The sequence below is a fragment of the Anser anser genome (genome assembly GCF_964211835.1).
Source record: "Anser anser genome assembly, contig: HAP1_SCAFFOLD_87, whole genome shotgun sequence".
Classification (NCBI taxonomy): domain Eukaryota; kingdom Metazoa; phylum Chordata; class Aves; order Anseriformes; family Anatidae; genus Anser; species Anser anser.
The window spans coordinates 259,873-286,423 of NW_028153517.1; the positions used below are offsets into that span (position 1 = coordinate 259,873).

A 26,551-nucleotide genomic window follows, 5' to 3' on the forward strand; every position below is an offset into this window, starting at 1 on the left:
TTCTCATTAGCAGAAGACTGCAATAATAGTCACACTGGGATATTCTGGGGGCTATGAGCTGACAGAAGTATCTAATTATCAAGGAATATTGAACATGCAGATCAAACAAACTGCAAGTCTAATTCTACAGTGACACCCAAGTTATAAATGTTTTTTCTGACAGAAAAAGTTCTGCATTGCTTTTTAGTTCTCACTTTAGTTTTTCCCATTATCTTACTAAATATTATTTTTCCGAAAAAAAAAAAGTGTTAAAACCAAGAGCTATAAAAAAGATCAAAACTGAAAGAACTTTCTAAATAGCATACAGAATTTTCATGAAAATATAAACAGTTAAGTCATTAGATAATAAATGCAAAATGGTTTCTTACATTGATCTCCAGTCAAAGAACCCATACACAGTCTGAAACAAGGGCCCACTATTTCTTCAGACACATATCAACACAATGCAAGCAATACCATGTAATTAACACTGTGCTAATCTGTTATGCATAAATTGAGTACTGCAGCTGATACATATGAATAGAGAATAGGGTACAATACCTGTCCAAAGTTAATAACACAGTTTCGTTCATTTCAGGTACATCATCAGCTTTAATGGTGATGTTAATTGTGGTATCACTTTGTCCAGATAAGAAAACCACGGAGCCGTTAAAAGGACTTATATCATCCTGTGTTACCGCCTTTTGATTGGGACCAGAGGGTTTCAAACTCCAGAACACAGTTGCTTGACCATCAGTCCCATCTCGATGCAATGCAATGGAAACCTGTGAAACACATTAATTTGTTGTGACTTGCAAAAGTAGATGCAAAACCGATTACTCCCTTGCAAATTACTATTTGAATAAATAATAATAAAAACAAAAGTTTGGCCAGTTCTAATTTGAGAATGGGAAATGATCTATCTTATTCAGGATTTGTCTCAGTCCTACTTTACATGACTATGCTCGCAATTGGTGAGAGAGACTAACTGCAGTATCTTTTGCTCTGTGTGAGCATCAAGGGCTAACTGGTTTTAGATACTTACACAGAAAGCAAAGACCAATCTCAGTTCTCTGGAAATCAGTAACAGATTATTTCAGAGCATTTTTTTTTTTTTTAAAGAAGAGAATATTTAGGATAAGACAGAACTTACAGGAAGGCTTTTCCTCACATTAATTGTCAAATGCTACACTGAATACAGCAAACTCCACCTTCTCCAAATAAGTTTTCCATAGCAAAAGACAATATAAAAAGGCTTACTTACCAGCGTAGCAGGGGAATCTTCTGGTTCAGAAAGAATAATCGGTAGATTGCTAATAAAGCCTATTTCTCCATTTGCAATATCTGGAGTAATCCTCAAAGAAATATTTCGAATTTCGCCTAATCTAGGACTCACAGATGGGACTAGAGGAATTCTATTCACCAGTTCAACTCCTTCCAGCTGTAGGAAAAAGTAAAAGAAAAGTGAGAAATAAGAAGCCTCAGCACCAAGTCAGAACAGTTCTGACATTTCAGAGTAATTTTCATATAAAGGAAGTATACATCTCCAGAGCAAATTCTTCCTACTGATAGCACTGCTGTTATAAAAATTTGTAAGTAGACATGTCAAAGAAATTAAGTGGATATTGTTGAGCTGTCAGCAGAATGGTACACCTCCCAGACAAATCATGTTAGTGTATGTAATTAAACACAGATCAAGCCAGAGAGAGAGACTCTGTTCCAGATCAGCTGATACATTACTAGAGCTATTAACAACAGTCATTGATGAGCAGCATAGGCAATTGTCTAACATCATTTTTTGTGGCTTGCATTGATAAAAATCTAGGGAAATCACTGAAGTCATAATAATTTACAGCCCTTGATCAAACAGCCAAATAATAATCCACTTTTCTTTCCTCTCCACAAAATTTTAAGGAATTCTCTATCTAAGAACTACCAGAGCCACATTAAGAATTTAAATTCAGTACAGTATTTCAAAACTGTATTTTACTTGTCACTGCATTTCTGATAGATTATAGATACTAAGAGGAAATAGATTTTTTTTCATCCTTTTCTTTAAAAGGGAAGCATCACTCGCTAAGCCCAGCACCAGTAGTGACACACCAAGGAAAGCAGAACTTGCCTGTTTAATTATTTCCTTTAAATATTATTTATTCCATGTGATTCTGTCTACATGCATCATTACAATAAATGTTTCCATAACAGATTTGCATATATTTCTGTGAACATTTCACTGGGGCATAAACTCCCACTGACATTTTTTCTTGGAGTTATCAGGTGTTATCATAGAGTAAAGCTTTATTTTTTGGGGATAAAATAGTGGCCTTTCTTAAATTCATATAGTAATCATGGTTCACCATTTCAAAAGATGATTTTTAAAGTCTTACAGTTCTTGAAACCAAACTCTATAAATATGTGGGCTGTATCATATTTTGTTCCACAACTGCTTGAGTAACACCCAGAAATATGCATGAACATTTATCTGATGATAGATGGAAATGTTTTACAAATACTGTATTTAGTAACTGATTCTCAACCATTCCAACTTGTTATCAAAAGTCTGAAGAACAGATGATGGCACTGTTTGTTTCTCCTCTTTTCTGAGCTTTCTCCTAGCATAGGCCCCGATTCTGCAATTAACAGGATGAAAGTGCACCATTGTGCGGTTATTAGCTCAGTAAACTTTCTGAAATACTACACAGCCAAAACAATTTGCTCTATTTAAAGTGTATGCTGTATTTGGATCCTGTATGGTACCTTTGGAATAAAGTAATAATCAATAAAGAACAGAGATTTTACTCTTTCTGCAATGTTTCCTTTAGTACCTTTTAAAGGAAACCAGTACAAAGAGAAAAAAATATATAGTTATTTGAACAATAACAATTAGTTTATGAGCTTAATTTTCAGAGTTAATCTTCCTAGCTATACCAAAAACCGCATCTCTGATTACAGCACGTTATTTAATTGAAGGTGTCACTAAGGAATATATCTCACATTAACATTATCTCCTGTACCTTTATTCATCCTACAGTTTCATTTGCTTCTCTGCTGATTCCTGAGTCAATTCTTTATTTTGCCTAAGTACAACTCATTCTAAACATGTTCACTGAGATTATCATTTATTCACGATGCAGAAGGATTGTCACAGTGATAAATAGTGGTGTTTTCCTTCTCTATGAGTTTCTAAATTAATTATTTGAGCTGGAAAGCTCCTCTGATTTAATTTCTTCAAACAAAGATTTTATTTATAGTTCATGGAGAAAGTACAGAAAAAAAAAAAAACAGATTGGAATCTACAGTTTGAAAATCCAGGCAAAGTGCTTGGAATGACTGAACATTCTGAAATATTTATCAGATGTGTGTCTTGACTACAGTCAAAGGACAAAAAAAAAAAAAAAAAAAAAAACATTGAATACATGGAATTAGACATTTAAGAATTTTGTGGATCTCTCAAACCTCTTGCAATCATAAAACATACTAACGTGTTCTAGTATTTCAGAAGGCAATTCCTAATCTAACTGTGAATGCCATAAATAAATAAATAAATAAAATTGCATATTAGATAAACAATATAATTCTGGCAAAACTTTTTGTTCTCATTATTCCTCCTGTAAGAGAATGTAGGGAGAAGGATGTGGAGGGAGGAAATCTTTCAAAGGTCTTAGAAGTGATTACAACGTCTTTGGTAGACTATAAGGAAAATATAAAACCTGGCAAATTTGAAATTCATGGATATAACATCAACACCTTCAACGATGATAAAAGTTATCTTTTACAAATTGAGATAGAAAAAAAAAAAGGAAAGAAAAAAGTGAAGAAAACTATACAGGGAAAAAAAAAAGTAAGTTCTCCTAACAAATTTATATATAAATGCAATATAATATACATATAATATATAATGTATATTTGACCCTTTTTAATTTAGAATAGTTCAGCTGGAAGAGCAAAGATCACAGTATCACAGAATTGTAGGGGTTGGAAGGGACCTGGTCAGGCTGGAGAGTTGGGCAGGAAGAAACCAGATGAGGTTTAACAAGAGCAAGTGTAGAGTCCTGCATTTGGGAAGGAACAACCGCAAGTATCAGTACAGGCTGGGGGATGACCTGCTGGAGAAGGACCTGTATCAAGCCCAAGATACATTTACTTGCATGTCATTTCTGAAATTTTTCCTGCTTCAGTAATTTAATTTTAAGAACCTTATTTTTTTCACGTTCCAAGTCAGAGGCCAAGCAGAAACATGCTTCAAGGGGCAAGCAACAGACAACGCTGATCTCATTTTGATAAATTCCATGATTAGTACCTGAATCCTCTTTAGTTTTAAAATTTGTTTAATTACTAATGATTAGGGATAGAAAACTTTATAGCATAGTTATGAAAGATGTCTTTTTAAATAAGAAAATCTTTGCTTCAGAGCTAAGCACTTTTTTTTTTTTTACAGGAATGGTCATTTAAATTACAGTCAAGGGGAAGGATCAATTATTGAATCATATTCCTCATATTAAATAAGCTAAAAAACAAAAACAAAAAAAAAACAGCTGAGATACCTGTATGAGGAAATGAGCACCATTTTGAAGAAATGCATCTTTTCTTATTGGTATACTCAAAGTATGATGTGTTTTTCCTTCTGGAAACAGGAGGATGCTGTTTCTAGACATATTTAGAATGCCATCTTTTGCTCTCTCAGGATCCAGAGCTCCAGCTGGAATATACAGTGCAGTATAAACTAACTGCACATTTCCAACTGTTCCTTTCTCCCTTACAAAACTCAAGGATAAAAAGCGTCCTGTTGGATTACTTTCAATCTTCTGATTCTCCAAAGGATAAAACTTTATTACGCCATAAACATCATCGCTGTCCTGAATGTAAAACAAAAGCTGCAAAACAGAAAACAGCATCACTTACTCAATGCTACAATTAATATACACCACAGTTTTCACGTTTTCATGAAAGTATGTCCTGACTGTCATCATACATTTTTATCGTTAGTGAATTGGCACTCAAGAAAGAAATCAGATTGACAGCCCCAAAGTGTTGCTTGTGCACAAGCAGCACACCACTGATAGCAGCAACTTTCCTGCTATGCCTCATCTATGTCAGAATGAGCTTTGAATAACTGATTTTTGGTTCAGCAGCCAAAGTGAATAATTTGAATATATTTCAGACTGTGAAAAAATCATTTAATTCACCAAATTCATTCCAATCATATGTTCAAAAAGCAAAGTAGGGACCTGAGTCACAGAATTGTCAGTAATGCTAATTACCCCTTATTTAAAAGTTCAGAGGTTAGTCTTAATCACTAAGCCATCCTCTTGAAGCTGTTACTCTGTGTAAAACATTCCAGTACCTACAGCAAATAAGCAAGTGAAAATAAATGCTCAACCTTCTCTTAGCAAGCAACCAATCAAGATAGCAGTTATGCAATGATATTTATGATGGGAATATTCTAAGCTAAATGCTACTGCATTAAATAGGTCTGGCCTTATAAAATATGTTAAGCCAAAGACTTTGGATGTGGCTCTTTATACTGAGAATACATCAGCTTGCTTCACTTAAACTCAAGCACAACTACTTCAATTTAGCCAATCCACCAAAACTGGTGGATCCTAATCCTAATCCTACTCCCTAATTATTATCTATCACCTCCTCAAAACAAGTTCTGAAATCAAACTTACCTCAGATGGTTCGCTGACTTCTGCGCCTCCCTGTATTGTATGAGCTAAGAGCTTCAGAAGATAGGGCTCTGCTTCTTCTGGTATGTTATCATCAATAATGGTCAGTGAAAGTGTGACCAGCATCTGTCCTTGATCAAAATGTATCTCCCCGGTCTCTGGAACAAGGTCTGCAGTCACAGGTGACAGATCACTGCTATTTCGAGTTATGACCCAGGTCACAGAAACATTTCCATGTGTTCCACCATTTCTTACGATCGTGATCCCTTCAAACCTGTGGTTTTGAATGAAAATAAAAATCTGTAACATGCAATTATAATTAATATCGGTTTACTTAGCTATCTGTTCCCTGGAAGATTTATACTGACTTCAGTGGAATCGATATTAACTGCTGCTACTGACATTTGAGTCAGGACTTAAAATTTGTGAAATCATACCACAGAAGTAGACTTTTCTCAGGTTGCTTATTCATGAGATAATATACATAAAGACATGAGTAATATATCTAAAGACATTAGTTAAAATTTATTTTGTTTACAGTAAGAAAGATACTGAGAAGAGGAAAGTTGGCATGTTTATATTTTTTCTCAGGAAAGATGTTAAATTTCAGAAAACTTTTTCTCAACTAAATTTCTACACTGTTTTATGGACTATATCAAAATACAATTGTCAGGCATGAGTGTTTAAATAATGATTTTATTTAAAATAAAGTGACTCAACTATTTGCCTATGCACTGAAATATAATTTATCAATATTTGTGATTATGGAAATGTCACGTTTCCTGTATCTGTGTATAAGAAAGAAAAAAAAAAAAAGTGAATATTGAAGTGCTGGGCTCTACATACTAGAAATTGTTCATAAAATCATAGGTTGATACATTACCTCTTTCTCTGGGGATGAACCACCATCACTAGCTAGCAGTGGACATTTTTACTAAAACTGGCAATATTGTATAGATATTAGTTCTGCTTGTAAAGATTTGTGTGGAGATTTGTTTTTAATTTATCTGTAAAATTACATGTATTTAACTTTTTTGGAAGTCTATGGGTATTCAGTACTTCACAGAAGACACTCACCACCATTTTTTAACCAGAGACTGACTTTAAATACAGTATAGACAAAGATTTACTGGGAAAGGAAGCCTGAAATATATTTTCCACTTGTATGAATGGGTGTGTGGCCGCATCACAACTTCACTGATCCATCTTTTAGATTAAGGGTTTTTCAGTATTTTGATAATGTCATTAAATATTTACAGTTCTCATATATAGTTCATAAATATTAAAATACTTCTGCATAATTAGACATTTTCTCCCTTGAAAATTCTATATCGTTTATAATAATTACACAGTAGGTGATTTCTATATTAATTTTTCACTACTGATTTTATAATTACTGTCAGTGAAATCCTAAGGATGCTTTACAGTGCCAAACAAATCCCTTAACATGACGAGATACTGTTTGAAGATCTGTAGTACCTTGAAATTTGGTCTTCATCAATGATAACAGTTTGAGTAAACAGGATACTGTTGATTGAAAGCACTCCATAGGGTTTATCATTTGGTTGGATGGTGACGTGAACAACAGATGGATTAACCAAAACAGCATCTCCCTGTAACGTGTCCTTAAGGAGCATAATTTGGAAGGTCTCAGCAATTTCTGGTATGGCATCATCAAGGATCTTGAATTTCATATATACTTCATGAACTAGAGGTGTGAAGACAATAGTTGTATTTGGCTGAAGATCTAGGAAGTCTAAATTGAGCTGCGCGTGTGCTGTTGAATTCCCAGTTATGATGGTGTAACTGACGGAGACTTCACATTCATCAGGTCCAATTAATTTTCCACTGTCATCCTTACCACGAATCACTTGAATTGTGAGCATTTCGACTTCCTCAGGCACCATGTAAGTGCTCTGAGCAAATCGCACAGGGCTGTCATTTTTCTTAATATTAATCTGAACAGAATTCCTTGTGGTGTTGATTTCAGCCCCTCCCTCCACACTCCTGAGATGAACAACAAACAATTCATCATTTTCAGGTATCTGGAAAAATAATAGTAGCAACAGGGTGTAAGTCCCATTTCAAATATATGCAGAACACTTACTTAGAAATATGTTATGTATATTTAGCAATAAAGGGAAATAATACAAACATTACAACCCTTTTCACATTAAAATAAACAGGCAAAAAGAAACTCGCTTGCAACTTTGAAAATCCCTTCTCAAAATTGAATGTTTCCATTTTCTAAGACATACTTCTATGCTATGGAAATATGAAAAAGTGGGAAAAGACAAAAAAAAAAAAAGGGCAAACAAAAACTAGGCAAGAATCAGATGAAGCTCTATCTTTCCAACTAGAGAGTGTGAGGAGATCCAAACTCAACTTGTGGAAGTTGCTCTGCTTGGACACAAGTGTTCCTGACAGTTATTTAGTCTGACATCTTTATTTGCTGATGTTAACACCATTTTACATCTATGCATGCCTGAAAGAACAGAGGAACAACATATGAACACAACCTACCTTGGCCCTTTTGTTCCTATTCAACGGGAAAAAGAACAGTTCCTACTTTCAGACAGACTCACATTCCCAGCACAGCTTCAGTCACAGCTCTGAGAATGTGCTTGCTGATGCTTATCTATTAATTAGACTTTGGCATTTCTACATGTGGTTTGTTTAGAACTGCACTTTAGTTTTAGCTCTTTAGTCTCTAATAACTGATGCAGCAGACAAAAAAGAAGGGTTTATAAGCCTTGAATTGCAGAATTTAATATTTTTTACTTTATATTATTACATTTTATTCCCCAGTCTTGATAGGCTAAGTCTGTTTAACTGGAAAATATCATTATTTTATTAATACAGAGAGATTAGAAGGAAATATTTAAATATTACATAAGATCCTCACATCTCATTCTTGTTGTGGACTCTCAGAAAAAACAGTATTATTTGCTTCTGAGATAAATTCCACAACAAAATTGCTTATGTGTTACTAATGGCATTGCTTTGTTATAGGGCTGATGAATCCTTTCCATGTAGTTCTGTTTACTGAGCAAAAAAAGTTCAGAATTCCTTGTGGTCCAATATTTCTTCTCTTTTTACACATTTGTTAATTGGCCACCCTTAGATCCTGTTTCAGGGCACAAAGGGTATGCACGCCGCTGTCTTTGTAGCTGAGGCCAATTTTGTCCCTTGTTTGACTTGTGGCACTTAAACTTGCATAATATTATTGACTGATGCAGGTTGTTTGTTTTTTTTTCCAGCGTGAGATTTGCAAGCTCTCTGTCACCTCTCTCCTACACTACTATTTCCTATTTTATCTTATTAAAATTGATGTTAACTTACGCTTGTTTTAGTTCACTAGTTCATATACTGTCTTGCAGTACAAAAATACGCATTTGACAGTCAGAACGTACATGCCATTTTAGTTGCAGATAAAATCTTAGTATCCTACATAAATAAGGCATTGTGGAGCTTTCAATTACATCATGATTGACCAATAAATACATGAGTCAAACTTCGAATATAATAGTATAAATGATTTCCAGTGCTGCCTTGCCTCTTTAATTTTCTCTTAAAGTTGCAATTATACTTAAAAAGGAAACCTGCACAGGAAAAGTACTATAAATGCAGAGCTGTGGAAATCAGAACTGCAGTCCCCTACCTTCTGTAAGGCTGCACAATTCAGAAAAATACTTGTTTCATTGGTTTCCCTAACTCAGATCCTAAAAGCTCAAATTAAGTTCTGACAGTAGTGTTACTGGATTCTTGTGAACTCTATCATCATCATCATCAATAAAGGTTTTTGTGCAAAATTCATCTTTCACATACACTTGTGAAAGACTTTCAAAGAGTGGAAAGACGTTGACTAGACACACCAAATACAGATCAAACTTTTAGAAACAGAAGTTTGAGAGCATTTCTCAGAATAAAAATAAATAAAATCACATCCTCCCAAGAGAAAAGACCCTAATAATTTATTTCTGTGTGTAAGTCACTGAAATATTACATTGAATTGGAAAGAGATGTTTCTACACTTCAGCACCCCAGGTTGGCACAGCCTCTTAACACTAGAGTATCAGTAGAAATGTGGAAGGACATTTTTTATAACTAAGAGTAAAAAGGAAACAAGCTGCTTTACAGTTCTGTGCTCACTTCTGAGACACACACCTTTCACCATTATTGTTTTCTTATGAATTTCTTACTAAGTTGTTTTGCATCATATATACTTATTTTGATGTCTCAGTTTTCCCTCTTAAGCTTATTATAAAGGAAAAGAAAAACACAAAAGAAAAGTGCAGGTAAGAAAAAAGGAAAATCACAAGTTGCAAATTAGAAGAATGTTTTGTTTACTCTGAGATAAAAAGAAAGCCTCACAACCTATGAGTTATGTTGTGGTTTTTTTTTTGTTTTGGTTTGGTTTTTTTGTGTGTGTGTTGTTTTTTTTTTTCAATTGGCCAATCTGAAAACAGAAAAATGTTAATTATCACCTAGTATTCATGCTTTCCACAAGACTGCATGTTTGTTTCAGGAATCTCATCTATTTTTAGGATTTTTTCAAATATGTTTCTACCCTGAAACATATTTGAAAAAAAAAAACCACAAACAAACAACGACAAAAAATATTTTTGAATCTGCCTTTTCCCTGTGAATCTTCAATGTGTAATATTCTTTCTTTAGTGACAAAGATAACATGTCTGCTCAGCCAGGATATGCACATAAACTAAAACTATTCACTGATGAGAATTAAAGAGGGAGCTTGGAAAGAGTAAAAATAATAGACCAGAGAGCCAAAATTTAACATCACTTCATCAAATAGAACTGCTTTTAACCTTATTTAAGCCAAGCCTTTTTGTAACTTACTACTCTAAGTCTTTCCAGAACTTCAGTTAACCTTCTACGTATCAAAGCCTAAGATGAAGTCAGCTTGTTCCTACCTGATCATCAAGCACTGTTAAATTATAAATCAGCTTTGATCTCCCAGGTGTGAATGTAATATTTCCCTTAGCTGGACTTAGGTCTTCTTCAGCTGGGTTTGGACCATCTTTTATCTGCAAAGAATTGATTTGTCTGATGAGAAGTCTATAAAGCAGGAATACAAATCCAGTGCAAGTACAATAACCAATATGCAGTGTGACTTGCATAACAAATGACTATCTGTTCAGCCATCTCCAACTTACAACTTACATGAACATTCAGTTGTGAAAATCTGCTCTTTTCTGGCAGACAGTGTAAGTCAGAACAACCACTCTGAAGAAATCCCGTATTTCCAGAATAAGAGGAAGAAAACTACTTCCATATAGGCCTATGGGGACTCTTTAGTATATTCTGATGCATAACTGACTCTTTCATATTACAGAAAGGATATTCATGCAAATTCAGTTTGAATCAATAGTATTTCATAATAAATTCCAAGACAAAGTAATAGTACTTACTGGTTTTGTGTCCCTTCTATCTTAACTTGTGATATTAAAGATACTAAATTTAACAGTCAAACTCAAAATACTACAAAGCCTCTTAAAGGTCATATGGGATTTTTTGGTTTTAGAACATTTTGTAAATTATTTTTCAACATACATATATAATGATGTGAGACAGACCTAAGTAATTGTCCAGAGAGTAAGATTTACTGTACCTTAAAACAAACATATTTGCAAAAAATTGCACAGAGAATCATATTCAGTACTTTAACTATTCATGCTATATTTAGTATTAATAAAATCCAGTGCAAAGCTTTTCTGGTTTTGACAGGTCTAGACTAAAGCTTTGAGGTCTAGATTAAAGCCTTACCCTATAGGACCAGGCAACTAGTACAGAAATATCTATATGAAAGATTTTATATATAATTTTAAAGTAAATAATAGAGTCTGAGCTAGATAAGAAAAAGAAAGCAATGAAGTCAGTAATTGTATCACATTCAAATCACATATGTAAATAACAGGATAAGTATTCAACATGATTAATTATTTCAAAAGCTTCATTTGCAGGGGATTCAAGATAGAGATCAAGATACAGATGATTATAGATACAGAAATTCACCAAATCCTGAGCACTCACAGTTCAAAGTTGGGATAATCATTAAAGACTCACTTGAATATTTGTATGTAAAATAAATATTTTTTAAAAAAATTAAAAAAACTTAGATAAGACACTTCTTACATACTTAATATGCATTATTTTCTAGTAATACATACTGATGTTGCCTCACGTACCTTTCTAAATGACAGAATATACTCGGTTTTCTCTAGTACCTCTTAACGTTAAACAGTCAATTAAACAGTCAGATAATTACAGTATTTTCTATATGACGGTTAATATGAATCCCTTTTATGAAACAGATCTACCTAATGTAGATGTAGGTATTTTGTCCTTCTTCCCCTTTTGCAAACACTTCAATAAATTATGATTACAGCCTCTCAGTTTAATCCAACAGACTACTGTATGAAGTCTTTTGGATAAACTCACCTCAAAAGTTATGACGACCGTCCCATAGGTTCCCCTCTCTCTAATTAGAGTGAGCGGCACAAATTCATTTCTGCCCCTGGGCTCATTCACTGTGATTAAGGCAGACTAATGAGGAAGAAAAGGAACAGACAATCAGACACAGATCAAATATCACAGCAGAATGAAGAAACTGTTACCATAGAAATATCAAACTCCCACAGACAAGTTAATCCAATCCGCAAACCAGTCCACTGATGGCATACATTTCCTAGCAACCAATTAGTTCAGCTAATGAAAACCTTAAAAGATTTCAGATAAAAATGTATCACGTAATGCAATTTGTGTGTTTTTGTTGTTGTTGTTGTTTGTTTGTTTCTGTAAATGAACATAGTCAACATACACAAAGCACTGACATATCATCACTGGTATTTTTAGGAGCTCCTACACCCATTAAAAATAGGTTTTCACCATCATGAAGTCGTTTATTAGATAGCTAGCTATAAATGTACTCAGGACAATCATTTAGGTCACTGGTCACTTTTTTAGGCTATTGTAGGTAACAGATTTTGAAGATATCCACAAATCCCAGAAGCAGCTTGGCTTAGTACTGTGGCTCTAACATTTTCTTATGTTCTTATGTTTTTTCAGAGAAGTCCTATACAAAATTATATTGTCAGAATGCTGTCAATAAGGCATAGCTACTCGTTCTACTAATACAACCTCTGTATTATTGCAAATATCATCTGCTGGAGTAACAACAGCATCTTATCCCAGAGGGTGTTATAAAATGCATATATTATGACAATGTTCCCTCAGTAATTGGTAATTAACCCTACTGCAAGAAGCTGTGCCTGCTCTTCAGAGGAACAGGTTTATATTCAGAAGCTACTTCTTTGTTTACATGCTACATTTCAAAACTGAAATAACAGTAGCAATAAAAACAAACCAGATGTAAATTATACACTCAGGTAGAGAGTATTTATACATCCAAACAAGTCTGGAATTTTAACTGTTATAAATTTCCAATAGAAACAAAAATAATATGTCAGAAATACATGCTTATAGATTTACTTCCTTTCATTATCCTTTCAGAAATAAGCAAACTACCCACATTAAAGCCAGAGAAGACTGAAGAATATTCAAACCTGGATGGAACTGGAACTGTTTGTGTGACTCACAATAATCAAATAGTCTTCTTCCTCCACTGCAAAATGTTTCACACGTCTGGTATCCAGAACAGAAAGAGTCTGTATCTGCAAGGGAAATATGAGGGTGACTATGTTTATCTACATATGTATATAAACAAATACATTTTATATTACATTGTATATAGTGAGAAAAAGTACGCATAGAATGTTAAGAATTCCAAAATTATGTATAAAACTATACATGAAATAGCTTTTAAAACTTTATATTTTATATATATATATATATATATATAAGCAACTAATTTACAGAATTAACATAACTTATCATACATTTTCCAGAAAATGTTCTATGACTTGATTGCTTGAGAATTTCTTCCCCCACTTCCAAGCAGAGCTACAGGCTGGGAGATGAGTGGTTGGAAAGCTGCCTGGCCGAGAGGGACCTGGGAGTATTGGTTGATAGTCGGCTGAATATGAGCCAGCAGTGTGCCCAGGTGGCCAAGAAGGCCAACAGCATCCTGGCCTGTATAAGAAGCAGCGTGGCCAGCAGGGCTAGGGAAGTGATTGTGCCCCTGTACTCGGCTCTGGTGAGGCCACACCTCGAGTACTGTGTTCAGCTTTGGGCCCCTTGCTACAGGAAGGACATGGACGTGCTCGAGCGAGTCCAGAGAAAGGCAACGAAGCTGGTGAGGGGTCTGGAGAACAAGTCTTATGAGGAGCGGCTGAGGGAGCTGGGGTTGTTCAGCCTGGAGAAGAGGAGGCTCAGGGGCGACCTTATCGCACTCTACAGGTACCTTAAAGGAGGCTGTAGCGAGGTGGGGGTTGGTCTGTTCTCCCACGTGCCTGGTGACAGGACAAGGGGGAATGGGCTAAAGTTGCGCCAGGGGAGGTTTAGGTTGGATGTTAGGAAAAACTTCTTTACCGAAAGGGTTGTTAGGCATTGGAATGGGCTGCCCAGGGAAGTGGTTGAGTCACCATCCCTGGAGGTCTTTAAGAGACGTTTAGATGTTCAGCTTAGTGATATGGTTTAGTGAAGGACTTGTTAATGTTAGGTCAGAGGTTGGACTAGGTGATTTTGGAGGTCTCTTCCTACCTAGACAATTCTGTGATTCTGTGATTCCCAGGTAATCCTCCCTGCACCCTCAAATGTAAATATATAAAAAATACAAACAATGTAAACAACTAACTATGACAAACTTACATCACTGAAGTTATGTAGTATTTTAGGACACAAAACTAACTCTTGTCACACAGAGTGCTTTTTTCTAAAACATGGCCAGACTGGAGGACCTCCCTTGGTCCTTGCCAACCCATACTATTTTAAGATTTTAAAATTAAAATCGATTTACCCACAACAATCTGTGTCCAGCCATGAATGCATACACACTGTTGTTAGAAGCTCCCTGTGTGGCTCCTCCATGAGTAACCACAAGGTAGGAAGAGGCTCCAATTTGGAAAGACACACAACTTGTAGGATTCCACATACTGAAATTCTGCAAGAAGAATAAAAAAAAAGTAAGATTGTGACTTAAATTCCTTATTAACTAGCATGTCTGGTGTTCAAAAACAAACATTTACCTCAACAGGAACAAATACTCCTTTCCACTGGTAGACAGTAGAAAACAAAGCTGGAGGCATACGCAACAGAACACCGTACAGGATTTCTCTTGAGGTAAAGAAACACCAACCAGATGCTGATTCTTCCACAAAACTTTGCAAGACAGATAGGACACTGATACCACCCCCTGCAATATAGTAAAAAATAAAATAAAATAAAATAAAATAAAATAAAAACACTATTTACTATTATATTACTCTTGATATCTTTTCTAACCCCATTCCCATTATTTACCTCCCAAAGCCAGACCTAGTATGAGAAATGATGAAGTTGTGTCTTAGTATTTGTTATAAGTGTATATAAATACATAGAAATGTTACAATGCTAAGGATATAATGAGAGTTAAGCAGTAAATGTATTTTTCATTCATTACAACTGCACATGGAAGACATATAGGCAATTTGAGTCTGACTCATAATAATTGATCTTGGAATTTAGCTAACAAGAGAATTAGCTAGATAGCAAGTAGTAAAGAAAAAAAAAAAAAAAGACAAATTACAAAATGTTCATGTTTTGTTCCCCATTTACAACATGTTCATGTTTTTATTCCAAGACGGTCCCTAAGCACCGTCTTGTCAGAACTAAACTCCAGGAGCTAGACTCTTGCATGTCACATGTCATTTATACTGTGTTAGAAAGATCCTGAGTTACAAGTAGTACGGAACAAATTTTATTACACACACACAAATAAATAAATAAATAAATGGCTAGTGACAATAATGTTCATATTAGCAGCAAAGACAGAAATAGAGATTACTGAAACTGGCAGAAGTGGCTGATGACAAGGTGATTCTTAAGCAGCTAAAGTATTTTATCTACTAAATCTTACATAGGAAAATATTAACTGAATTGTGTCTGAATACTTGAATTTACATTCCCAAGCTACATCTCCTGTATGCTTGGCTACTCTCTTACTATCTCCACTTCTACAAAAGCAGTGGACATTCTCTGTAAAGTGAACGTACTGATGCCAAATGCAGTATCTGATGATGTCTCCCACTCAACGCTCACAGAAACGTTAAGCCCATTACTCCGTGAAACTTTCAAATAAGCTGTAGTGTTGGCTTCTTCAATTATGATGAAATTTGTCCTAAATGTGAGAATCATAAAAATAAGGAAAAAATTATTTTATAGTATATTCATTGCTGTAATAAAAATAAGATTTTTACTGTACAATTCCAGATGCAGAATATACAACAGAAATAAAAAGAAAATATTAATAACAGGTTTCAGTATCTGATGGACTGGTAGCTACATTAATTAGGGTTTCCCAATGATCCTTACTACAATCATGCAAAATCATAGGCAATTCAACAAAATCTTTAAACAGACTGAAATTTAAGTATATTAAATTCACGTAATAAATGTTTAGATAATATTATTATTAAATATTAATATAAATTATTAACTCTAAATATCAATGTATTAATAAAATAGCATACATACATTTTTTATTTAAATAGTAAATTTATTTAATCTGTATGGTTTCAGCTGAATGGTTTTTAAAAATGGCAGTCCATATGTGTCACTTGCTTCTGAAAAACAGCCTTCAGTGAAAGTATATTTTTTACAGGTTTAAAAATGAAAGTAAATTATAAAACGTATGACTTCCTGGACACTGATATGAGGTTTGGAACTTTTAACATGGAATACTATCAGTGGAATATGTAGGCACTAGTGAAGTATTAGTTTATAAAGAAAAATAATAATAAATAAATTGAAATTTTGGATTATGAATAGTCCTTTTTATGCATTTTTCTACTCTTTTGTTTAGCAGTAATAGTATTTCACAATACCTTTCAAAGTTACAGATTTACAAATTGGGTTGCTGAATTTCTTTAATGCGATCCATCAAAAACAAAATTGTAGAGAAATATTATCTCTTTGGAGTATGAGCAACTATCTCCTTTTTACTGATCAGTGTAAAGTACCTATTTCCAACTGTATAGATGCTGAAAAGCCCTAGTGGAGCCTGGTTTTGTAATATTGTAATCATAGTTTCCACTCTCGTGCCTAGTCTGGCTCCTCCAGTTGGATTGAACAGGGTGACAATGAAGTGCTCATCCATTTCTGGTTCTTCATCTAGTACCGCAGAAATATGCAGCGTCTGATAACAAAACAAGCATACAATGTTATTGAGACATGATAACAGATGATGACACAGCTCTATCAGAATGTGCTACCTTTTTTTTAAATTTATTTCACTATAAGGCTTTGGATAGCATAGCAGGAGAAGAGCAGCTCATGAAGCTGGAGAGGACAGAATTGAGGCAAGCTCAGACTGAGTTCAGACTGAGGTTCTAAAGCCATCCATCTAGTGGCCTCCATTGGTGCAACACTAAGATGAGCATATTCACTTTTCGTTGTTGTTGTTCTCTTTTCTTTCTTTTCTCATCCTATGATCCTCTGAAGTTTTTGATCCTAATTTCATACTTTTGTTCTCTATTTATTCCATACATTTTTGGGTAGTTTATACTCACAACACAGCTATAAGTGTAATCAGTTAAGTTGGTTTTAATTTATTTTAGTTGGCAGCTAAGCTATCTTCAGGGAAACAGGGTAATCTCACTACTGGTGCTGTCAAGAAAGAAAAGGAAAAGGAAAAAAAAAAGCAAGAATAGTGAGAGATTTGAAATACTCTTTCCTCTCGATGCTTCTTTCCCTCTCCTACACCACTGTGGATGAAGATCAGGTCTTCTAAAGGCAATCTCAAACTAGCAAAGAGCAATCTAGAGAAAGCTAAGTGCTTCACTTTCATTTGGGGCTCACTGTCATCCTTCACACTACTCAAACAAGCAAAAAATTTCATAGGTACGCATAGCCTTGCTGTACAAAATAAAAAGTTAGTGATGATGCATTTGGAAATAATACAAAATTTACAATGTTTTATATTTCTGTTCATTTCCACAATAAACCATATTTACCAACTATATTAAGAAGGCTCCAACTTCTTATAGATCTGCTGCATTGTGATTCCAAATGCATCTAAAGGCCAGAAATTGAAAACCAGTGTTTCCAAGAAAAGTTTGTCTCAGTTTCTATCCTATTGCCTGTAATATGCTAACACTAGCTTCACCAGCTTTACTGGCAAAAATAAATAAATCGAATTGTGATTAAACCTTAGAAGAGTCAGGATTCACAAACTTAAGCTAGTTCATTTTGTAGCTGACATTCTTGTGAGGACAGTATAGAGGCAGTGAGCTTAATACTTAAGTTATTTTCCAATCCTAAGACAGACAACTGTTCTACTTTTTGTATTTGTTGCAGCACATTCTGTTTAGTTCAGACTAACTAAAATGTTAAATTACAGAATGGGATTTTTACTTTGATCTTAACTATTAGGCTTGCAAATTATCACTTTAATTTAAAGTAAGTTTGCATTTCAGCTATAGATTGACTACATAAAAAGAACTGTTCCAAAGCACACATGAACGTTATCTATAGTGTACTGTTTTCAATTTACCTCAACCCTTACAAACTAAGAAACACCTAAAGATGAGCCCATTTAATTTTCACACACTTCCACATCAGATAATAACAGGAAATCAGTCACAGCTCATGACTCAATTCACTTTATGAATGAAAGAAGTAGAAAAAATAAACAGAAGATAAAGCACAGACATTTCTGAAATCTTTCCAATATTTCCAAAAAAAAAGCTTCCTAGACTTCTCTGGTAATAACTAGCATATTACCTTGAACCTGACTCCCTCTTCGAGCACAATATATCCTTGAGAAGGGGTCAAATCCATTGTTGCCTCTGAAGAGTTAATCTCACTTACAAGATACTGAACAGTCACAGTGCCAAATATTCCCTGAGGTGGTTCTCTGATAATATTCAATACTGCAACACTTTCCATCAAATGGATAGATGTTTGCTCTCTCAGAAAGAAGTGATTGCTGTTATTGAATGACAAAACTCCATGGCCATCATCATTGGCAAGTATAGTAATTGTAGCTTTTGAAAAAGAAATAATGAAAATATTCTTTGGTTAACATAGTAAAATATAAATATACATATATAGTAACATAATACATAACATAAACACAAATACATTCTTCCTTTAGTGTGTATATAATGCTTATGTGTCCATGACATTACCTGAAGAGAATGGGAAGGCATTTCACTTTAACTAGGAAGATCTCTAGACAGGAAGAATATAGTCTCTCCTAGAAAAGGATTATGAACTCTCTAAAAAGACCTCAGTTCAGTGAGGTAGTACACATTGAAAAACTCATCTTCGTGCTTTCTGATTCATTGCTTTACATATAAACTTTTTAATTGCACAGATTTCACAGGGATGTTTCAGAACCTTCCAAAGGAGTATAAAGATTCACCATAGCAGGACAATGGTGCTTTCTGAAATATGATTATTCAGAAAAGTGGAATTAAAATGTGTGCCACAGAATTCTAAAGAAATGGAACATTAAAACTAAGTTTTACCTGTTGTGTTCTCCCCTAATTCCAGCCCCAGAGATGGATTTGTTAAAATTAACTGGAACTTCTCATCACCTTCAGGAATCTCATCATCAAAAATCATGACATCAACAGATTTATGCCTTTCTCCATCAGCAAAAAAAAGAGTCTAGCGTTGAAACACATAAAGCACCGAATACTTACATCAGTTAATATCACACAGAAATTTTTGACTACGGTAAACAGAATTCTGTGAAATAGGAAGGAAGGGAAAGCATAGGAAGAGCCATATTCTCTGTTCCTTATAAACTGATTGAATCAGAAATATAAAGGTTCAGCACATTACAGAATGAGGACAAGAAAGAATAATTTATTTTGAAAGTCCTGTTGCAAAAATAGTCTATGAAAAAGTTTGTATGTCTAATCAAAATTAAATTTGAAATCGATGTTTGAAAGTTTACATTTTGCTTTATATTAAAAAATATATTTTTAAAAAAGAAATAAATAGTAAGAATAAGAATATTTTTATTTCATTCTATTTAGATTACCAAAGCAACTGAAACAAGCTGAAACATCTAGCATCACTACTGATCATTCTGCAGAATAATCAAGAAGATATTCTTTTACGGAAGCTGAAAGAATAAAAAGTACTAGATTTAGAGTTGCTTCTTACCCTTGAGGTTACATTAAAATCCAAACCCAGCTGGGCCTCCAAATTTTGGGCATAAAAAAATACAGACACATTGCCATATGATCCTCTGTTTCGGTAAGCCATTACTGTCAGATTCCCATGAGATTCACTAACTTCAAAACTAAAATAAAAAGAATAATTCTCAATGTTCACTGATTATGTTCTTTTGAAAAAGATAGTACATTTTTATTACATTTTCACTCTGAATTATTCCCTACATTATAGTTCTCTAACGCATCCTTTTTACCTTTTTTCTCTTATCTAAATTGAATTAAGTAACATGAGGTTTTTGTTTTGTTTTGTTTTGTTTTTTGCTTACATGAATGGTGAGGCTGGAAGAGTTGATGCAGGCTGGGGAGGTTAGGCAAATTGGTGATATAAAAGGACAACAGTGAAAGTAGTAATAAGTAAAAGAATTCTGATTAGATGAATAGTGAATTTTTGTTTTCAGTGTGGGAATCCCACTTTCTAGTTCAGCTGAATTGAATGATTACTTTACCATCTCAAAGACATGGCCCTATTTTTAACAGGAGTTTTACTTTTAGAAAGAAAATGGGCAACACCAATCACTAATTGGCACAGTAAGTTCTTCAAGGAAGATGAGACTTACTTGGTACCTTCCCATTCAATTACTCCTCTTACACCATCATTAGCATCGATAACAATTTGAGAAGCTAAACCTTCCACATCTAAAAGGCAAAACAGAAAGACAAAAATTAAAGAACAATAAAATCAATTTTCTTGATTTTCAAGAATCACAGAAGCATTTATTCAATCGGTACTAATATTACAGTGTCTTTACAAAAAATGTGTAGGAGAAAATGGGAGTGGGCAAGATAACTGGAAAGAGTCCTTACTACTAGAAGTGCAATAATGCGTCTTGAATTAGCACTGTAATATTTAATAATGCATAAAAAAAAAAAAGACTAAGGAAAATGTAGAAAGTTAAACAGCACATAAAACATTAGAAAATAATAAAGTCTAGATTTGCGATGGAATCTTAATTTGTCTTCACTATAAGTGTTTATTACAATGACATTCAATATTTTGCATTTGCCATTCTGAGTATGAGAAAGACAATGAGGAAGAATAATAAATGATTCAGCATTTCATCTTCTATTTGTGCTTCAGTGCCTCATCATACATTCTAATGGCACACCTCAGATTTCACTACAAATACACAACTATTAATTTATTTGTGGGGTGTTCACATACTGTAATATTCTACTGCTCCATAAAGACATACAGGTATTTACAATTAGCCTGAAATCGTAATTGAATACACTGCAGTGTGAAAAACACCAAATAATAGGTTAATGTCAGAAAAGTCTACTAACTTCAGAGACCAGAACTTTACAGTCAAAACTTAATACTTCTCAGAAAATAGGTTGTTGTTTTTCAGACAACCGCACCACACAACTACCTTAACTTACTTGTTTACTTTTTATAAACTTCAACTTACTTTCTAAAACCAAATTGACTTCACCGAGTCTGCCATAAGTATATTATGTTTAGATCCATATACATTTTTCCATCAATTCAGATAAAACTGAACAAAAGTAGAAGATTATTGCCATGAATCTAAGCCTGTCACTATGAGGTAGAGATGACGATGAGCAATAGCTCTACACAGACAACAGAAGTGTTACTGAGGTTTACAAATCCTGAGGGAGTAATGGCAATCAGAGACATTTCTGCTTCACTCCTGCATTTTCTCATGTCACCCTGAAGTCAGATCTGTTCACCCAGGATCTGTAAGAGTTTGCTCACAGACACACACGCGGACACACGTATTTGAGTCAGGCTATTTCTTCTACCAGAAGAATTCACTGACATGTTATGTGAACACATTTTTTCCTTATGACTTAAAACTATTATTTTCTCATTGTAAGTAAAGCTGACCCAATGCAGTGTCACATCAGTGTTAAATGGTCATGGTTCAAGGAGACAGCCAAAGAGAAAGTGAGACTATACAACACTGTTTAGTTTTGATGAATCTTTCATTCTTATATGCTACTCCTTTCATATTTTAGACTCAACTATTCACAAATCAGCAATGAGTCTTGCAAGTTACCTTTCAATCTGTAACGAATTAACTCAGTCACTTCTATAAGCATGCAAAGAAAAGGGAAAAGAGTCAAAGAAGATGTCTGACATTATATAACTAGTCTTTAGTACCACAGGATAATCCAACAGTTCTTAAAGCTAATGACTACTATTCTACTGAATTCTGAAGAAGCAAAATGAGAAGCAGACTAAGCAAATAATAAAGATCATTGCAAGAGTAGGAAAACCATAAAATATGTTTCCTAAAAGTGATAAAAGAATAAAAACAGACTTTTTTAAAAGAGTGAGCAGAGTAGCCACATAAAGTTTTTTTTTTACTTTTTTTTTCCATTTTGTAGTTTGTAAATGAAAATCAGATGAAAAAATCACCAATAAACTTTTCAAATAATTGTCCTTTCCAACTGATAATTACTAACTCCTCTACGAAAATTAATTTAAATTTTCCCAGAGTTTAAAAAGCAAGAGATTAAGTGTAATAATAAATCTATTTCATATTCTATGATGTTTCTTCTAAATAACCATGTCTCATCTCAGCATAGTTGGTAAGTAAGAGGAATAATGGTAATCTCCCAAGGTAATATAATATAAACCATTAAAAAGGAAAAGTAAAAATAATTTGCTATAAGATGTTTTTACCTAGCTTAGGTGGGGATGACGTTGAATGGTTCATGATGAGTTCCACTGAAGTTAAATTAACCAAGAAGAATTCTTGCACCTCTGGTATATCATCCTGCAAAACACAAATACAGTACATCCTCTTCTCATTGTCCTTTAAGAAACTTCCACAGAAGTCACCAAAAAGGATCACACAACAAGTCTCTAATATTACTGTGACACTAGAATTCATTTTTCTGTTTTCCTGAAATAATTTTATTGGGTCTGAAACTGATTATCGTGGAAGAATTAAGTAAGACATTATATATCATGAAAAAGATCCTGTGGTGACGCTAAACTATTCTTGCAAATAAATTACTGACCGATTTTAGAGGCATGTATCTCCAGCAATGAAAAAGTATGAGCCTGTAGCCAGCCATGAAGCACACTGTTCTAAATACTACTAGATAGTTGGTAAAGTTTTAATGAGACAACTTTATTACCTTTAGACAGAGGTAGAGCTGCTTTCTGTGACTATTTGATCCCTTGTGATTTTAATATTAAGATTGAAACCATCTTTCTAAATGATAGTGAAATATAACACAGGGCTTCAAATAATGGCTGCAAGCTTTAGTTCCCAAAATATTACCCTTTTGAAATCATACAGAAAAGTACAGAATTAAAGGGTTTAGAGGTTACCTCTAGAATAGTAATATTTATGGCAACTGATGTTTCTCCTTCTTCTAAAATCAGTGAGCCAGAAGCAGGTACATAATCAGCTCCTGGTTCAGCCACAGTCTCTTCTGTCTGATTACTTACAGTGAGCAATCCTGTAACTGTGGCATAAGTAACATTGATAGTACCTGTTTAATTTGTGAGGAGAAAAAAAAAAAGAAAAAAAAATTGTTTTTCAGTTCTTATATAATGTTCACTGGAATGGATAAAGACAAGAGATCAAATTCTCATCCACAAAATAAAAAGACTAACTGCAAAACAGAAGGATTAAAAGAGTTATCCAAAGTACATTGGAGCTAGTGTACCTTTGTTACCGTTATCAATATGCCTTCAATTTGACCTTTGCTGACTTGTCTGTCTGCATAGGACTCAAAAATCATTGGGTCCAAATGCATCCAGAAATTTGAAGTTCTGTGGACCATAAATATGAAATTGCTGAAAGACTAACTGGGACATCTCATGTACCATTAATATGAGTTTTTGCAACAAGGACACTTTTTGGGAATGACAGATATCTAAGAAAGGCTCTAAAGACAGTGCTGGGAAACACAGATTAATAAATCTAGATACTTTCCTGGGTAGATTGACAAACTTCAATAGAGAACAAAATTAGGGGACACATGGATAAATATTACCAAGCAGAAAAGTTATACATTATAGTTTTGAGAATAAAGCCACCTCTCGCTAATCTGGTAGGGTAAGTCAAGTGGCAAACATAAGGAGTATGAACCTGAAATAAAATGATAGATGAAATTAAAAGCTGCTCTATATGAAATAAAATGTAAGAGATAAAAGAGTCCTAATTAATAAATAAGTAACGATGCTTATTTTAATTCAGTGAGAGATCTTGCACTTACTATGAACAATTATCTTAAAACATTAGTTTACTGAATAGTGTTCAAAGAGTACACTAGAGTATGGACTGGTATTAAAAAATAAATGGAAAAATAGTGTCATTAAAATGTCTCTAAAACTCTCTGGTGTCTCCAGATCTTGAAAAGCACTGTAAATGTTACTTCATTTCAAAACAAGTATGGCAAAAGAAACAGCCAGATTATCACCGAGGTGTAAATATAGTCCAAAAAGGCAAATAGGAAATTATTATACATGTTTTCTCACAACATAAGTTGCTATTTTCAGGCAACAAACACAAGATTCATTTTTTTTTTTCATGAAGCACACTATTGTATTGTAGAATTGAATACTATATAGTTTAAAGGATGTTAATGGATAAATTGATTCAAAGAGGAATCAGAAATTGTCAGAGGAGACATAAATTGAATTCAATGGTCTGGACACAACTTTTTCCATGTGACATTCCTAAGGTGCTGACTTCCTGAAATTCAGAGAAAAAATATGTGGGATGTGTGTACATGTCACTTTTCTCATGTTTTTTATTTTTTCTGAAGAGACTAATGCTTTGAGACAGACTCATTAGACAAAAATATGGTAACCTTAATAGCCACCTGATTGTTACAGCTTTCAGATCCCTTGCTGTATTAATGAGGATTATGACTCTAGTAATAAGTAATATTTAGTTTCCAAGTCTGCAGAAAGAAGCTTAGAAGTTCTGAAAAAAATACCAACTGTAACAAAGATTTTTCCAAACTTTCATTATCATGGCTTTTATTTGCCTAATGATAAGCAAAACAAAACTTCCTTTCTCTTGGAGTTGTTATACAGACCTAGAGATCCAAATTCTCTGTTAATAAAAAGCTGAATTGTTTTGTTTTCTTCTGGGATTAAAACCACCCTGGATGTGGAAGCAAAATTCAAAATTCCATGTGGTTCATCACTAGCTTCTACTGTTAGAACAGCTTCATATCCTTGACTATCCAAAACAGCAGCACCTGTAGAAGAAACTCCTGCAAGAGAATCAGTGGACTGCAGTGAATGAAGTGTTATGCAACTAATATTTTTGTCTTACATTATTGTTAATATTACATTTAAATAACGTTCAGTAGCCATGCAAATACCACGAAACCAAAGCTCACTGAAGTATGTGGATGGTGTGGGACCTACACACATATATATACTTACATTCTATAACAAATAGAAACAGAAATTTTATGCATACCAAGTACAAAGTCACAAAAATGTATTAAAAAATAAGAAAACTTAACAGGCCAGTGCCAAATATCAACTTCCCTATATTTTAAAAGGAAATAAACCATTTTCCCAGGAAGTACCTCCAAAAGCTTAAAACTATATTCCACTTCACAATCATTACATCAATAAACTGATATGTTTTCCAACTATTGCTTTGATGAATAATTTTGCTCATCCCGTTGGGCCACAGTGACTCTCGGAAGTTGATAAGGCACCTCGCAGCAACACAATCCATGTCAAGTTAGTTTGGTGTTTGGACATTAATTTCAGTTTGAAAAAAGGTATTTCAGAACGGATGCAGTTTAAGGCTTCTTTTCTCACTATAATTTTAATGGCAAGAATAAAATATTCTGACCACCTTGAATTCAGGGACAGATCAGTAAGTCTGCAGCTTGACAAGATTGTTTAAAAAGATAAAAATATCTGCATGTTTCATGGCAACTCTATCCATGACATATTAGTAAACTCAGTTTGCATTAAGATTAAGGGAAGAAACAACCATTGAATTAAATAGGCAGAGTTAAATCAGGATTGAAAACCATTTAAGTGTATTTGTGGAGACACGGTGGGATTTATATATACATACATAAGGACCAAGCCTATTTCAATAAAATGTTAATGAACTTTGCGTACTTTGCACCAGCTGCAGTTTGCTCAGTCCTATACCTCCAAAATGAAATAATAAAATTAAAAATATTATATTATTAAATGGTATTTTTAAGATGTAGCTGGCTATAGTTCTGCATTACCTTCTGTTTTGATGTTGTATAGGATGACTTGGTATTCTTCTTTTTCTTCAGGAATATGGTCATCCAGCAGATCAACATACAATGTTGTATTCAACGTCCCCTATTTGTTTTAAGGGTAAATTGATTAGCCATTATTTTATAAAACACAAGTGATATCATAATGACAAGTATTTTGAACAATTTCTTTAAGAAGAGTTAAGTATCAAGAATTGTAAGCTCCCTCCAGTTTGTAAGTCAAAAAGTGAGAAATTAAATAATCAAACCAAGAAAGAAGGACTGTTGAAAAGGCACACTTTTTCTCAGATCAGTTCTAATCACACTATTTTCCTGTAGCCA

The 26,551-nt window shown here is 33.9% G+C and overlaps 2 protein-coding genes across 2 annotated transcripts in view; both read right to left on the reverse strand.

Moving 5' to 3' along the window:
* LOC310892005 (adhesion G-protein coupled receptor V1-like) overlaps window positions 1-15,076 on the reverse strand; it is a gene marked incomplete at its 5' end in the record, with an annotated part of 72,345 nt that extends 57,269 nt beyond the window's left edge. The window contains 9 exons of the mRNA XM_083854196.1: window positions 541-764; window positions 1,244-1,420; window positions 4,524-4,853; window positions 5,652-5,922; window positions 7,128-7,693; window positions 10,583-10,696; window positions 12,111-12,215; window positions 14,587-14,730; window positions 15,053-15,076. Coding sequence (XP_083710322.1) covers window positions 541-764; window positions 1,244-1,420; window positions 4,524-4,853; window positions 5,652-5,922; window positions 7,128-7,693; window positions 10,583-10,696; window positions 12,111-12,215; window positions 14,587-14,730; window positions 15,053-15,076 — 1,955 coding nt within the window. The remainder of the gene's footprint in view (window positions 1-540; window positions 765-1,243; window positions 1,421-4,523; window positions 4,854-5,651; window positions 5,923-7,127; window positions 7,694-10,582; window positions 10,697-12,110; window positions 12,216-14,586; window positions 14,731-15,052) is intronic.
* LOC310892006 (adhesion G-protein coupled receptor V1-like) overlaps window positions 12,731-26,551 on the reverse strand; it is a gene marked incomplete at its 5' end in the record, with an annotated part of 72,902 nt that continues 59,081 nt past the window's right edge. Inside the window, 10 exons of the mRNA XM_083854197.1 lie at window positions 12,731-15,945; window positions 16,787-16,962; window positions 18,549-18,811; window positions 19,298-19,439; window positions 19,944-20,082; window positions 20,572-20,650; window positions 22,665-22,758; window positions 23,322-23,485; window positions 25,043-25,222; window positions 26,216-26,315. Coding sequence (XP_083710323.1) covers window positions 15,759-15,945; window positions 16,787-16,962; window positions 18,549-18,811; window positions 19,298-19,439; window positions 19,944-20,082; window positions 20,572-20,650; window positions 22,665-22,758; window positions 23,322-23,485; window positions 25,043-25,222; window positions 26,216-26,315 — 1,524 coding nt within the window. The 3' untranslated portion in view covers window positions 12,731-15,758. The remainder of the gene's footprint in view (window positions 15,946-16,786; window positions 16,963-18,548; window positions 18,812-19,297; window positions 19,440-19,943; window positions 20,083-20,571; window positions 20,651-22,664; window positions 22,759-23,321; window positions 23,486-25,042; window positions 25,223-26,215; window positions 26,316-26,551) is intronic.